General features: G+C 37.4%; 1 protein-coding gene across 3 annotated transcripts in view; it reads right to left on the reverse strand.

Annotated features, from left to right (window-relative positions):
• The window catches only part of NLGN4X (neuroligin 4 X-linked), a 2,032,144-nt gene that overhangs the window by 319,945 nt on the left and 1,696,062 nt on the right, over nucleotides 1–16,137 (reverse strand). For all 3 annotated transcript variants that reach the window (XM_044072454.1, XM_044072452.1, XM_044072453.1), the window contains one exon: nucleotides 14,320–15,109. In XM_044072454.1, the coding sequence (XP_043928389.1) occupies nucleotides 14,320–15,109 (790 nt within the window). The remainder of the gene's footprint in view (nucleotides 1–14,319; nucleotides 15,110–16,137) is intronic.

Below are 16,137 nucleotides of genomic sequence, written 5' to 3' on the forward strand. Positions count from 1 at the left end.
CTGTTAGTTGTTTAGCAAGTGTTTGGATGGTGTCTGCAAAGAAGGTATTAAAAGCATTAGCAGTTTGCTTTGGATTGTTGGGATTTTCTCCTATAGGGGGTGGTGTTGTAGATTGGGCTGGTCTAAGTAGTCTGTTCATGCTAGCCCAGAACTTTTGTGGATTATTTTGGTTGTTCTGTTGGAGGTTGCAGTAAAAGTTTTTTTTATCTTCAAGGATAGCTTTTTTTGTCTTGTTTCTTTTTTGCCTGAACTGGTGTTGGTCTATGGGGTTTTTAGTTGTTCTTCATTGTGCCCAGATTTTATTTCTGTGTTGAATTTTTTTCCTGGTTTCCTTTGTAAGCCATGGAGTGGGTTTAGATTTAATTTTGATGGAATGTTTTAGTGCATGTTGGTCAAGGATTGTTAAGAATGTTGAGTTAAAGTAGTTAACTGCTACGTCAAGTGAGAGGTATTTTATGAGTGAACAATCACATGCTTTTAGTTCAGCTTGGAAGTTATCAGGGTTAAAATTTCTGTTGCTTCTTATTGTTCTATATATAGTTGGGTTGTGTATGCTAGACCTTTGTCTGATTATGTAAGTGAGAGAATGGTCGCTCACATCGTCAGAGAGGGTCCCTGTATTGTAGAGTTGTTGGTGATTATTTATAAGAATCCAGTCTAGGATAGATTCTTTCTTGTTAGGTTTGTTAATTCTGGTTGGGGAGTTGATTGTGAGAAGCCATGAAGGTTAATATGAGAAGTTGGTGTTTCAGTAGAGCAGTCCTTCCAGTTTATATTAAAGTCTCCAAGAGTTATTGTCTCTTGGGGAATATTTGAGGAGAGCTCAGCAAGGATACCTTCCAGAGTGCTGGTGTTGTTACCAGGTGGCAAGTAGATACATATTATATTTATCAATTTTCTAGAATTAAGCTGAAGTTTAGTGCTAATGATTTTTACATTGTTTTGTGAAGGGGAACTGAAATCTAGTATTGATATTTGTAGCCCTACTTTATAAAGAATAGCAAGTCCCCCTCCTTTTTTTGCTTTACGGTCTTTTCTTAAGATGTTGTAGCCAGGTGGAATGATTTCAAATCTTGCATAGTGGGTTTTAGCTATGTTTCTGTTAAACAAAGTATATCAAAGGAATGAACATCTAGGAGAGCATGGAGGTGGGTAATTTTATTATTTATGCTATGAATATTGAGGTGGGCCATATAGAGTGAGTTGGGAAATTTAGATGAGATATTAGGGGAAGATGGAACATGAGTTTGTGGTTGTATGTTTACTTTATGTCCTGGTCCTGGGTTAGGATGGATGTCTCCATCTAGTAAGGAAAGGTATAATAGTTTGTTTAAGGGATTGTGGAGGTTATAGTAATGGTGGAGAGGTTTTCTGGGTTTTAGATAGTTATATTTGACATGGGTTAGTCTGTGATATTTTGCAGGTAAATAGGTAGGTAGAGATGTTATATTTATGTGTTCTGGGGAGTTAGTTAGAGGTATAATACCTGTTTGCTTTTTTGGGAAATTTAGATGTAAATATTTTGACTGTTCATAAGCTGTTAGCAGGTAGGCTGCTGTTAGAGAAGGCAAGAGTGTAACAAAGATTAGGAACTTTAGCTGGATTTGGGAAGTTAGTGTTTGCATTGTGACTACTAAGCTTTACTGGTGTTCTATGTGGGGGTTTATTAGGGATGGTTAGAAAGAGGTATGTGTAGTATGTTAATAAGGTGAATGTTGTGATTGGTTTGTAGAGGTAGGGGGTGTGGTTAGGTTGTATAAGTTTAGGAGTACTGGGGTGGGTGGGAATTGGGGGTAGGGTAGGGGAGCAGAGTGAGCCCGCAGGGTGAACGGAGCAGGTTGGAGCAGGTAAAGGAAGAAATTCCAGAGACAATTAGTGAGCAGTAGATTCCTTTGGAGTGCTTGGTAGTTCCAGGTGAGTGGAGTGTGATAGCTTAGCTGTTTGATTGCTAAGTGATAGTAGAGAGGAATAGGAGGACAAGAAGATAAGTAGAGAGGGACATGTTTAGGAGCAGTCAAGTACAATAAGGTAACTGAAAGGTTGTCTGGAATCCAATACAGGGAATTAGGGATAATAGAAGACCACTCAGGCCTATATTAGGGTGCCACCTAGTGGGCAATAGGTATAGTACAGCAAAACCCAAGGATACAGAGATAGCTAGAATAAAGGGCTCAAGTAATAGTTCCTAAGGAGAGAAGAGTAGTTACCTATTGGATAGAGAAGGGCATGGCTGCTGGGTACCTGCCTCGATGGTGTGATTACATACACCACTATGTTATTCAGAGAAGTAGAGTTTTACAATAGTTCTAGGGGAAAAAACGTACTTCCTTTTTTCTTGTGGTGACTGGGAATTTGAAATAGGATGGTAGGTTTCTTTGGGCTGTAGATGAGCAGGCTGAAACTGAGAACAAGGGGTCCTTATTGAGCAAGCAGGAATGATTCACAAGTCTTAATGCAGGAATGGAGGTTGAAAGCTAAGTAGGTTGGAAAGAGACAAAAGAACAATTTCAGTAGTAAGACAGCAAGTTATACAAGGTTCGTTCAATAACAACTTTGAAGAGACAGAGTTATGTCATAGATAAAATGCAATTAGACCACATGCACATTTCAAGTTAGCTAACAAGTCACAATAGGAATGCTTCTGCAGGTAGGCTAGTTGTTAAACTATTCATGCATTACCATTCATAGAAGAAAAACACATTTCCCAGTGTATTGACCTAAAACCAGCAGAGGAATGACTACATTAACAATAAATTACAGCACAGTCCCCTATAACACAGGTAAATAACCACAGAGCAACTCTGGGTCACTAATAAGAATGCAAAAATAATTACAAAATATTTTAAATATCATAAATAGAACCATAAATGCAGCTATGGCCTGGTATCAGTCAGAAAAAGCCAAGACAATAAGTGATTATTATTAAACACAGAGCGAGGTGGCTTTAGCAAATAAACCAAGCCCAGTAGCTCATTACATGCTAGGCAACATTGTAAAACAATCAGACTTGATGTCGACAAAAATGTTAGGCAAGGTGCATATAAACAGCTTCCTGAAGTGTTCCTCCCACTAAGATTTGTGCCGTATGTTCACAGCCAAAACTGACAGTGCATTCCATATATTAGGTTTAATACGTGAGGCGATGTTCTGTTTCATTCACAGTAATGGACTTATACTAGCCCTGCATGGACCCTGAGCAGTTTAAGTACAGTTGTCAGGCTAGTTATAGTTCAGGTGGATAGGTACTGACTATATGCAGTATAAAGAAGCTAGTGGTAATAAAATGACGTGGACTACCCTACAATAACCCTATTAGATAAGATGGACAAGTGAGAGAACTAAAGGTTTGGTTATGAAATTAGGCTTGGCGAAAGGAAGATTAGAACATGAAAGCACCAAACTACCAGTTAATGGAGCGCTCCGGTTTAGAAGGAAAATAGTTCCCCATTGTGGAGAAAGAAGTTGCGCTCCCTCATAGTGCAGCCAGACAATTTAGAAAACTCTGTTTATGTTATTTTTTTATTTATTTTTTTTATATATGTTTTTAGGCAATCCCTGTATGTAGTACTGAGCTCTCACTTCAAAGTAATTACAGAGGTGAGACAGAAAAGCCACCAAGAAGGCTAGGCAAATCACTGGCACTATTGATAGTAGTTACACCTACAAGTGGTTAGATGGAGTAGAGACCACATAAAATATAGCTAAATGCTATTAACAATACAGCGTTCTAATATGTCTGTCAGCAAATTATCAAAAAACCCTAAGACAACCTGAAATATAGTTATATTCTATAAAAATACAACACTCTCATATTTCTATCTAAATGCCATTAGTAATACGTCATTTTGAATTTTTGCCCTATAAATTCCTTTAAGAATACAGCTCAGCATGCATGGGTCATATTCTCTGCATCATGGATCCACCGGTAACCCTTATTGACACATACATGCACTCTATGTTATCATTTCACTGGTTTCCATATGCAATGCTAAACAAGGAAGGTAAGTACCAATACTTTAACAATTATAACGGTTAATAAGTAAGTAATGATCAAAGATCGAGATCATTGACAGTTTGGGAATATGGAAGGTGCTCTGAAGCTTTGGAAACTGGCTGGCTATTACATCCTTGGCAGGAGGTAACCAATATAGCTAAGGCTATTGCAGCAGTGATCAATAATATCAACTATGATAACATTTTCTGGTTGTGTGCTGGAATAAAAATGAGGCTGAAGAAATGATGCAGTCATTTGATTATGTAGGCACTGATGATACAGTATGATATATGCTACTTTAATGGATATCATCTCTTATTTAATTAACTTTAGGTTAATCTAAAGACAATGTTACATGTATTAATGAATGACTATTATACAATTCCTCCCTATTAATATTCTAAAATGTGCATGCTGATTGGCCAGCCCAACCAGCATGCCTGTTGTAAATCCCACAATATACCAACGGAAAAAGGTCCAGTCGCCCAGACTTTTTTCCATTGGTATAAACTGCCCCCAAATCTTTTTTTTTTTTTTGTACAATAAAAAAAAAAAAGAGAGAAAATGGAAAAATGGAGACTTTCTTTTCTTTGTTGCTTCCGTTTCAAAGCCTTGATGTACTGGTGTATGCATGGGAACGCAAGTTCCATACACATGCGCAGTACATCAAAAACCAGAATCAGTATACCACAACCGGCGGAAGAACAGCAATCCACTGTTATACACACGCACACACACACACACACACACACACACACACACACACACACACACACACACACACACACACACACGTGTGTGTGTGTGTGTGTGTGTGTGTATGTGTGTGCGCACACGTGTGTATATGTGTGTGTGTGTGCAGATATAGCCAGTCTGGGCTATCTTGTGAACTATACCTGGAAGACTGATCTGGAATAGAGAGCTGTGACTGAGGCCTGGTTGAGGCCTACAGCCTTGGAGTTTTAAAAACAGCCTATTCCAAGAGGGTTGTAAATACTGGACTGTTGTTATTCAAAAAGAAACCACAGGCTCTATCCTGTTCTGCTTGAGACAAGTAGGGAATTATTTGTTATTTCCTGAGACTCTATTAAAATAAACCTCTGTGTTATATCTCCACTGTCTTCTTGGAATTTATTATGCACAGGTACACACACAGACACACACACACACACGCACCCACGCACACACACACACGCAAATGCACACACGCACACGCGCGCACACACACACACACACACACACACACAAAAACGTGCGCGCGCGTGCACACACACGCACACGCACACACACACACACGCAGACACATATGCACACACACGCGCACACACACACACACACACACACACACACACACACACACACACACACACACACACACACAGACACACACACACACACACACACACACACACACAAACACACACAAGCACATACAGAGAGCAAGGAAGAGATCTATACAAAACTGTATGCTACAATGACAATTTACTCAGAGTCAGCAATACTGAGGATTGCAATAAGATCAGGGATACATATATTAGAAATGCAGGATTGGGAGTTCTCTTTGATTGGGAGGGTTGTAGAAAAAAAAAAAAACTTTTACTCTACATTTCTTGTTTCTTATTTCATTCAATTGCCATTATAATTTCAACATAAAACAAAATCCGAAAAATAAAATAAAATAATTCAAACAGCAGGAAATGAATCTCTGACAGAAGAACAATGACAAAACCATTCAAAAGCAATCCATTGATAAGACTTCTACTTTAAATGTTGAATGTGAATAAAATAAAGTACATTTTTTGGTAGACTTAGGTCATACTAAACAGTCCGCAGGTGTGTTGAGCCTTACAAACTTAACAATTATAGTGTTACTTGAAAGAACCAGATAACATCTCAGAAGAAACTTGGCGTAAACCCAGCATAATTGACTCTGAAATTACACCACCCCAGCTATAATATCATCCATAATAATGGTATAGAGGAATGTCGGTGACATTACTTTAATATTTTCCAACTACTACCACATTTCGCCCTACAATAAATCAATACCAAAATTCAAATTGGCAGAAATTATTATTACTTTTTAAAAATAAACAAATATAAACAAATATGCATTACTGTTTTCTATATCCCTCCTGTTGACAATGAAGCTACACTGGAAGATATCCTACACTGGATAGTCATAATAATTCCAGAATGAAAAATACTACTAGTTGATGTCAGGGTCAATTTCTTGGACATAACCTCTAACTCCCCTGCATCCAGAGAACCTATATGGTTTCACACAACTAATTAATAGCCCCATTCATTATAGCAAGACATCAAACTCCTTATCAGACTGAATCTTAGTATTAGACCCTATTAGTAAATTAGCCACCACAGGTACGTTAGACATTCTCGGTGACCATCTCCCAGTCTGTACAACCAGACATCTCACACATCCACTTAAACATGTTTATAAAACAAACATGCAGCCTGTCCAAGTTTAGCTCAAAAATATTCATTACTATCCTATCATCTATTAACTTGAGCATCCTAAAAATTCTTTCCCTAGATGATGCTGTAAATTATATCAGTACAACTTTCCTAAATATCCTAAATAGACTTTAACCTGCTAAAATGAAGGGACTAAAAATAATGCAATTTGACTATCCAAAAAGAGGAGAATGCTAATGTTGGACAGTGAAAAGGTGTGGAAAGAATGGCAAAAATAAAAAAGCATAACAATACCTCAAAAAGTTCAGAATATTCCACAACTGTACTAAAAGGCAATTACATGAAGACAAAAAACTACCTAACAACATTAAGAACAGTAATAAACACAACCTTCAAAAATCTGAGTTAACTTTTAACAAAATCTTATATCCTGGACAAAGTTTAACCCTAACCCCTCCCCCAATAAATCACCACTTAAAATTGAAATAGAATTCAACTCTTATTTCATAGGTAGTATACTGTCCCAAAGCAATTATTCCCCAACATCTAATCTTAACCCTGCCCAACAGTCACAGATCACCACATCCACCTTTACCTTCAAACCTGTGCTTACATCCTATATCAAATTAATCTTAAACAAACTCAAACCATGCTCTACTTCAGCTGATGAACTTCCAGGTGAATACCTTTAAATAGCATCCAGTAGCATCGCCTATCCTGTTTCAGTCCTTAAAAATAGATCAGTCCAGACATCCCACATTCCCTCCCTCTGGAAAAATATCACACATTATCTCCCTACACTAAGGAGGAAATTCAATAGACATAACTAACTTTAGACCTACTGCAAACTTACAAAATACTTGAAAATGTATTAAAAAATAATTGCTAAACTATCTCCTGCAGGAATTACTCTTATTCCCCAGACAACATGTCTTCTATCCCTCCGATAATACAAACACTACACATCTAACCTCTACAGATGCGGTCAATGAAGCTGCAGATAATGGAAAACTAGTCTCCTTCTTATTTCTAGACTTGTCTAAAGCCCTTCAGCATGGTTTGTTACAGCAAACATATACTTCAAATGCCCTCCATAGGTCTATCTCAGCCACCCTTCTATGGACCAAAAGCTACTTGCCCAATGGGTATCAGTGAGTAATATGGTACTGCACTATACTTCCCAGTCATCACCAGTGTACAAGGCTCTAGCCTTGGTCGACTCATGTTTACCATTCTCATCAACACCCTCCACACATCCACACAATAGGCCTCACTAACACAATATGCTGATGACTCCACACTCATATATATATCAGATAATTTGGCACACCACCAAACAATTACACAAGAAGCTTTAACAGCCACTGAAACATGGTTCTGTAACTCACAACTCGTACTCCGGTCTATAGTAGAACATCGAAGTTTCACAACTTTGAATGTCCTAATATCGACCCCTATTCAGCAAACGCTGAAAATAGTGAAGCTGCAGAACACCGAATTTCTTCCTAGGGAAGGAATTTGGTTGGCCGTTCCTGTGGCTTCACTATTTTCAGTACTGTGGTGGAAAGTTACAGGTTGGGATCAGGTAAGTGTGCGATTGTGTGGACGTGAGGGTTAGGGCGGGATGGGTGAGTTAGAGTTAGGGTGCGAGTGAGGTGATTGTGTGATAGTGATGGACCTTAGGGTTAGGGTTTGGATTAAGGTAAGTGGATAGCTAGTGGTGTATGTACAGTTTAGTGTAGGGTTAGATGTAGGATTTTAGGTGTATGTGTGTAGATTGCTGTTTGTTTGGTGTGCTTGTGTTGTGTGTATGTGTGTCGGAACAGCGGATTTTTTCCCTTGGAAAAAATTTGCTGTTCTGCATGTTCGATATTGTCAGCATTCACTGAATAGGGGTTGATAATAGAACATTCAACGTTTTAAAAAGTCGATGTTCTAATATAGACCCCTCATACTCAACCCACCCCCAAAAAAACAGAACTACTTCTTTTTTCCCCACAGCTCTCTCTTTTGAAAAAAAATAAATAAATAAAATCCTCTATCTCTCTTAATAATGCAACCATTGATGTCATTTCTCATAGCAAATTAATAGCTCCCCATACTGAAATGATAACGGATGATTATCTTAAATTCAACCTGCATATACAAAATACATGAAAAAACATCATCATAACTAGGGATGCTTTACTGACTTTCTCACCAACATAACTGAAACTACACTTACCACTCCTTACCTCCTCCCTTCACTACTTTATGGCACTCCCATCCTTACAAATCTCCAAGGATCACAAAAAGCAAATCCTATAATCTTTTTCTTTTGACTACTCCTTTTAGGGGTCGCCACAGCAGATCATCTGTTTACATTTCTTCCTGTCTTCTGCATCTTGCTCTGTCACACTAACCACCTGTATGTCCTCTATCACCACATCCATAAACCTTATCTTAGGTCCTCCTCTTTTCCTGTTAACTGGAAGCTCCAGCCTTAGCATCCTTATCCCAATATATCCAGCTTCCCTCCTCAGCACATGTCATGACTCTTTGGATATTTTTTCAAACCATCCAACCTGAGCTGGCCCTCTAATAAACTAATTTCTAACCCCGTCCATCCTCATCACACTCAGTACAAATCTTAACATCTTTAACTGTACCACCTCCAGCTCTAACTCCTGTTTTTTCATCAGTGCCACCATCTCCAACCCATTTAACATAGCTGGTCTCACTACCGTCTTGCTGACTTTCCTTTTCACTCTTACTAGTACCTGTCTGTCACAAATCACTCCTGACACTCTTCTCCACCCACTCCACCCTTCCTGCACTCTCTTCTTCACCTCTCTTCCACACTCACCATTATTATGAACTGTTGATCCCAGGTATTTAAACTCAGCCACCTTCACCAACTCTTCTGCCTGCATCCTCACCATTCTGCTGCCCTCCCTCTCATTCACACACATATATTGTGTCTTAGTCCTGCTGACCTTCATTCATCTCATCTCTAGAGCATATCTTCACCTCTCCAGGGTCTCCTCAACTTGTTCCCTACTCTCACTATAGACCACAATGTCATCCGCAAACATCATAGTTCATGGAGACTCCTGTCTGATCTCACCTGTCAACCTGTCCATCGCCATTGCAAATAAGAAAAGGCTCAGAGATGATCCTTGATGTAATCCCACCTCAAATTTGAATGCATCCATCACTCCCACTACTCACACTGTCCTTGTACACATCTTGCACCACTCTTATGTACTTCTCTGCCACTCCTGATTTCCTCATATAATACCACAACTCATCTCTAGGCACCCCATCATATGCTTGCAAGCCCACAAAGCACAATGCAACTCCTTCTGACCTTCTCTATACTTCTCCAACAACATCTTCAGAGAAAACATTGCATCTGTAGTGCTCTTTCCAAGCACTAAACCATACTGCTGCTCATTAATCATCACATCCCTTCTTAACCTAGCTTGCACTACTCTTTCCCATAACTTCATACTGTGACTGATCAATTTCATCCCTCTGTAGTAACTACAGCTCTGCACATCACCCTTATTCTTAAAAACTGGTACCAATATACTTCTTCTCCACTCCTCAGGCATCCTCCCACTTTCCAAGATTTCATTAAACAATCCAGTAAAAAACTCCATGGCCATCCCTCCTAAACACCTCCATGCTTCCACAGGGATGTCACCTGGACCAACAGCCTTCGATTCTTCATCCTCTTCATAGCTGTTCTTACTTCCTGACAGTTAATCCATTGCACTTCCTAATTCACTATCCCCACATCATCCAACCTTCTCTCTCTCTCATTCTCTTCATTCATCAGCCCCTCAAAATACTCTTTCCATCTGCTCAACACACTCTCCTTGCTTGTGAGTATGTTTCCCTAGTTATCCTTTATCACCCTGACCTGCTGCACATTTTTCCCATATGCTATAATAAAGTGGTTAAATTTGCATTGAATACCCCTTTCAGAACTATAGCACTAAAAAGCCCAATTTGGTAACATATACACAGATTTTTACCATTTATAAGATTATCCAGCATCCATCTGCTAGTCAGGCTCTAAATACAATTCTAAACAACTATGTTCCCATTCGTTCATTATGATCCAGTGATCAAAAACTTCTCTATGTCCACAAAGCTATGAAATCTACTGGGCATGGTCTGTAGTCATACCATGCTACTAAGACTTGGAACTCCTTATCTAAATCCAACAGGTCAATATCCTCCCTCTAATCTTTTTAAACCATTCTGAAAGACTTCTTAGCCAAAATCTGTCTCTGTTCTTGCTCTATATCCCTAAGTATGAACAGGTTCATATTCACACCTCTTTATTTTCCCTTCTTCACTCACATCCTAACCTCAATCAGTTTGCCTCCCCTGACACTCTATATATGCCATGAGCCTGCTTTTTTTTTCTCTCTCTCACTTCATATTGCAATTCCTGTATGTATTGTACTAACTTACCTTTAACTCCTAAAACCTGGCTACAATTTCTCTAATAATTAAATCATTGTCATATAGGTTGTGTATCTAGTCTTAACCAATGTTGTCATGCTATATCTAATTTGGTATAATTATTTAAACTGTAGATACTTTGGTATTATTTTTGAAGCTTGTAAAATTATTGGTCTCTAAATGATTTTGTATTACTTTTGAGCTTTTCTCCATGGACTTCCACACTGAAAATGGGCATCTACCCAGTCGGACTTTCCTGGTAATCAAATATAAACATATAACTAAATAAACAAATAGGAATTAAAGCACTACATTGTCAACTAGTTGAATATACTGTTTATAATAGTACATATCCATTTGACTGATTTAGGGAACAGTCAGTATAAGAATGCTTTTCTGACTGCGTCTCATACTAGATTAGTCAATATTGCTAACTGTTGAAGTTCCTGATAACCTGAGATTTTTGTGACTGAACAGATGCAGAAAATTGGGTCTGCTATACATAGCGTACGAAGAGGTTTATAATCACTAAGCAGACTATGTTAATCCATAAATACAGACTGCATACTTAATTACAGCATGCAAAGCTGTTGAATTGTCAGTGAATGATGAAATGGAGTACTATGTGGGTTGATGCTTAATTCAATCCTACAGAATATAAAGGGTTCCTATTACATTATTGAAAGATAATGTAATCCAATGGCCAAAACATCGAAACGGCTGCATTTTGAAGTTTGAATTGTGGGATTGCAGTACAGTGAAGATTGAGATATTTGCCCTTTCCTCACTGTAGTGCAATCTCGGAGTTGGAATATATATTTAGCGGGGGATGTGGGGGGCATAGCCCCCCCCCACAATAAAAGTTTCAAAATGCAGCCGTTTTGATGTTTCGGCCATTCGATTACATTATCTATAACGTAATATGACCCCGAATATAAAAGTAACAATAAAGAAATATGCTGTGACTACAACACCTACAACATGAGCATTCTAAATTTGGTTCCATTGACAAACTACCTCCATATGCTTACAACAGGCTAGCACATCATACATGAATTTTAAAATCATGTGATACATGTCCCCAGGAAATGGAAAGGCAATACACTATAAAATGAATTACTGAAAAAAGATGGCAACTGAATGGACCTGTGATGCCTTCTGTGTTGCATGACAGCACAGGATAGTACAGCAGGGAAAGTTATATATGTATATACCTTACTATATATCTTTTCCCTGCAGCACAATAGCCTGGTGTAGTGCCTGAAAGCTACCTCACAGTTGTTAAGCATAAAGGAGGAAGTAGGGTGCATACCATTGCATGGTAGTGATGGAATCTGGATCTCCCATTGGCTGGAGCTTGGGAGGAGGTGCATGTATGGCTGTGGTAGCATATATTTTTAGAAAGTGCTGAAATGCTGCTGAGAGAGAAGGGCAATCAGTGCCATGCAATGTGCAACATCTTAGATTTTATGTGGCTGTAGTCTCATACATTATTCCTTTGGGACCGGTGGATACACTGATATTTTTAGGTTTTTGAATCGTACATGACAGGGAGGTAAATTGCATATGTACTCTGTACATGTAGTACCATGCCTATAAATAGGATAAGCCTGCATACAATGTATTACACCACTGTATATATATTTTTATGAATTGCAAAAGGCCATGGTGTGTTTAGGATGAGCAGTAAAGTATTCAGTGTCATGAATAGGTCTGTAGGCATATCAGTAATATAAGCTTATTAAAAGTGTTGTTTGTCCTGAGGTGTCATTCCAGTTTTTATACTGATTTATAACTTCCAGCCATGACTATGTTTCAACATTTGGTTTCAAAAATTGTTTTCTAAGCAAGCTCTTGTAATGAATGTATACTGTATGTCCCATGACATAATTTGAACTGTCTTGATTTTCTGTGCTGGGGAAATGTGACACATTAATTAAAAGTACAATTTTAAAGAACTTTGTAGATGTATGATGTCTTTATATCTTGCAATGCTCCTTGGTATACCCACATCTTTGGAACTTTGTTAACAGAACTTCCACTTTCTCTAAACTAGGATACATGTGATTCATCTAATATGGTTGGATGGATTTACAGTTTCTTTTTTTGCTGTTGTTACCTGAGTGATCACACATATACTTGCCTTTGGTCTGACCTGATCTGTAGTTGAAAAGTTACACAGTTACATATGTTTATATATGTGATGTTAAACTAGAGTACTTAAGTGAATATATATAAATAAATAAATAAATAAAGATATATATATACACACAAACACACACACACACATATGTATACATAGATATAAAAATAGATATATGGGGGCATTCATTTGATCTAAAGTTAAAATATTGAAAAACTATCACTAGCACAAAATATCTAAAAGTTAAAATATTGAAAATTTAGAATGTGCCCTTTTTCACTGGTACAAGTTGCTGGATGGTGGAGTGTTGCAAACCCCGATAGTGTGATGCAGGTGGGGATTACCCCCTGCACAAATAGGTTTTCTTTTGCAATATTTTAAGTTTGGATATTTTGACATACTCCCATATATGTATATATATATATATATATATATATATATATATATATATATATATATATATATATACACACACACACACACACACACACACACACACACACACACACATATATATATATATATATATATATATACATATATATATATATATATATATATATATATATATATATATATATATATATATATATGTATATATATATATATATATGTATATGTATATATATATATATATATATATATATATATATATATATATATACACACACACACACATATGTTTACAGTCACTCCACAGTAAGGCACTGATTAGGAGGGTATGCACTAGGGCAGACCTGTTAGTGCAAGGAATTACCCAGCATCAGCAGTGTGTTGGGCTTTACCTGGTTTGTCACGGTTTGTCAAGCTAGTCTGTCAGTTTATTACCCAGTCTTTGTTGCTGGAACTGAGATGCTTTTACATCACCTGTGCTCTGTATTAACAGACAAATTTATATGCAGGTGAACACATGACATTTCTTTGTTGTTTGCTAGTTCTGCACAATGCATAGCTATAAATGCTATTGTACTATGCTATACAGAGAATCTTTTCTTAAAACATCTATTCCCTTTCTTCTTTCATTTATTAAGATGATCATTTTGTTAATTCTAAGGAGCAAAACTGCTCTATTTTATGTGAGCTATTTTTTTTTTCAAAACCTCAGCATATGCTTCTCCAAACAATTGAAATGTATTTATAGAGTCAAACTGTTAAATGCCATTTCATAGATTAAGTAGACTGCACATCTTTTTATCAATGCAGACATCAATTGCAACAACACTGTTTTTTATTTCAGTATTAAAATTGAATATCCTTATTTAAAAGATGACTACAGTAAATAACTTACCCTGTTTTGGCAAAGTTGGTCCAGTATGTCATAACAACAGCACTAAGCATTATATCATTCCTAGAAAAGTTGCAGTTAAAAATGTCTGTAGGACCAATCATTGGGATTCCAAACACATAAGGAATTTCATCTCCATGGGCAGCATCAGCCCAGCTTGGTTTCATGTCACTCTGGCAGTGGTGATAAAAAGCATAAAAATATGTAGGTGATCCATATTGTGCATGCAAATCAGCTGTGGCAACAGCAGGTGCAACCCACTGATGGTCTGTGAATAGAGCAACTAACGTTTTCCTGCGTGTTTCAGGGTTCTCCTTGTCAGCCCAGTCTGTGTACATGAATTTAATTGTTTCTCGTATTGTATCCTTGCCTTCTGGGTAACCATACAAATTGTCAACAAAGTTTGAGACATGATAGTCAAAAGCACTTGCTGTGACTCCATCTTCATTATCAACAATGCCATCAACAAACTTAAATCCTTCTCCTTGATTCACCCCTAGCATTATGTCATAGTTCAGAAATTCTCCTTGCTCCATTAGGATCTGAGGGTCATCAGGTATCACATCCCCATCAATCACAGGACCAAAAGCAATATGATATCGTGCTGGTGTAATATTCTGCTCAATCAGTTCTTTATAATTTTTTGACCGAAGACACTCCACCAGTTCACCAGTATCGATCACATCACAGCCTACTTTTTCTGCTAATACCCGGGCATATTTTGCAGGTTGGTAGTTCACTGCCCAGCTTGAGAGTGCTGTCCCACTTTGTATGATTGCCTTCTGAAAGAGACCTAAAGGTAGAAAAAAATTGAAAACAGAGTTTATACTAAAGCAGAATTATCATCAAGTTCATAGTAACCAAGATAGTTATTCTGCTACCATTTATTATCATTTTAATCTGCTATTTCCCCCATTATAAGGTAAAGAATTGACAAAAGTAGTAGTCAGTCCTAACATTGAGGGAATATGAATACATTTGTTTTTTTTTTTTTCCTGTCTCCTTAGCTGATTTATTTGGTAATCAGTTTTAATAAGAGTTGCAAAGCAGTTAAAAAAATTTTTTTAGTGTCACTTGGCAATAACTGTTATCTATGTAAAAAAAAAACACCCTTTGAATACAGTTCTACATTATTTTCATTAAAGTCACAGCACTGTAAGTGGGAAAAGTATAGCCCCCAAGCAATGCAATAAAGCACTGATGCTAAAATTACTTTGTTAATTACAAAAAAAATCACAATAAAATTCGAACAGAAAGTAAATATCTACAAATCTTTTGGGGGACATTTTTGAGATCAAGAGTACAGTGAACATATTTCAAATTTCCAGGAAAGACAAAAACCTGTAAAAAAGTATTTTATTTTGAAGAACTAGATAGGTATATGTATATAACCATGTATCTCTGTATGTGCATGTACGTATGTATGTGTGTGTGTGTGTGTGTGTGTGTGTGTGTGTGTGTGTGTGTGTGTGTGTGTGTATATGTGTGCATGTGTGTGTGTGTGTGTGTGTGTGTGTGCACGTGCATGTGCGCATGCATGCGTATGTGTGTGTCTGTATTGTATGTGCATATACATGTGTGTGTGTGTGTGTGTGTGTGTGTGTGTGTGTGTGTGTGTGTGTGTGTGTGTGTGTGTGTGTGTGTGTTGTATACAGACAAACACACACACACAATAATATGCGTACATTCAAACAGAAAGCTCAGATAAATATCTAAATAAAATATATCACTCTAAAAAGTACAAAATAAAGATTATCTGTACACAGGCTGTGTCAGATAAATTGGCTGTATTTTCATTCTGCCATAAGAATGTATCAGTAG

The sequence above is a fragment of the Protopterus annectens genome, chromosome 5.part0, assembly GCF_019279795.1.
Source record: "Protopterus annectens isolate FY-2018-M chromosome 5.part0, PAN1.0, whole genome shotgun sequence".
Lineage (NCBI taxonomy): Eukaryota > Metazoa > Chordata > Ceratodontiformes > Protopteridae > Protopterus > Protopterus annectens.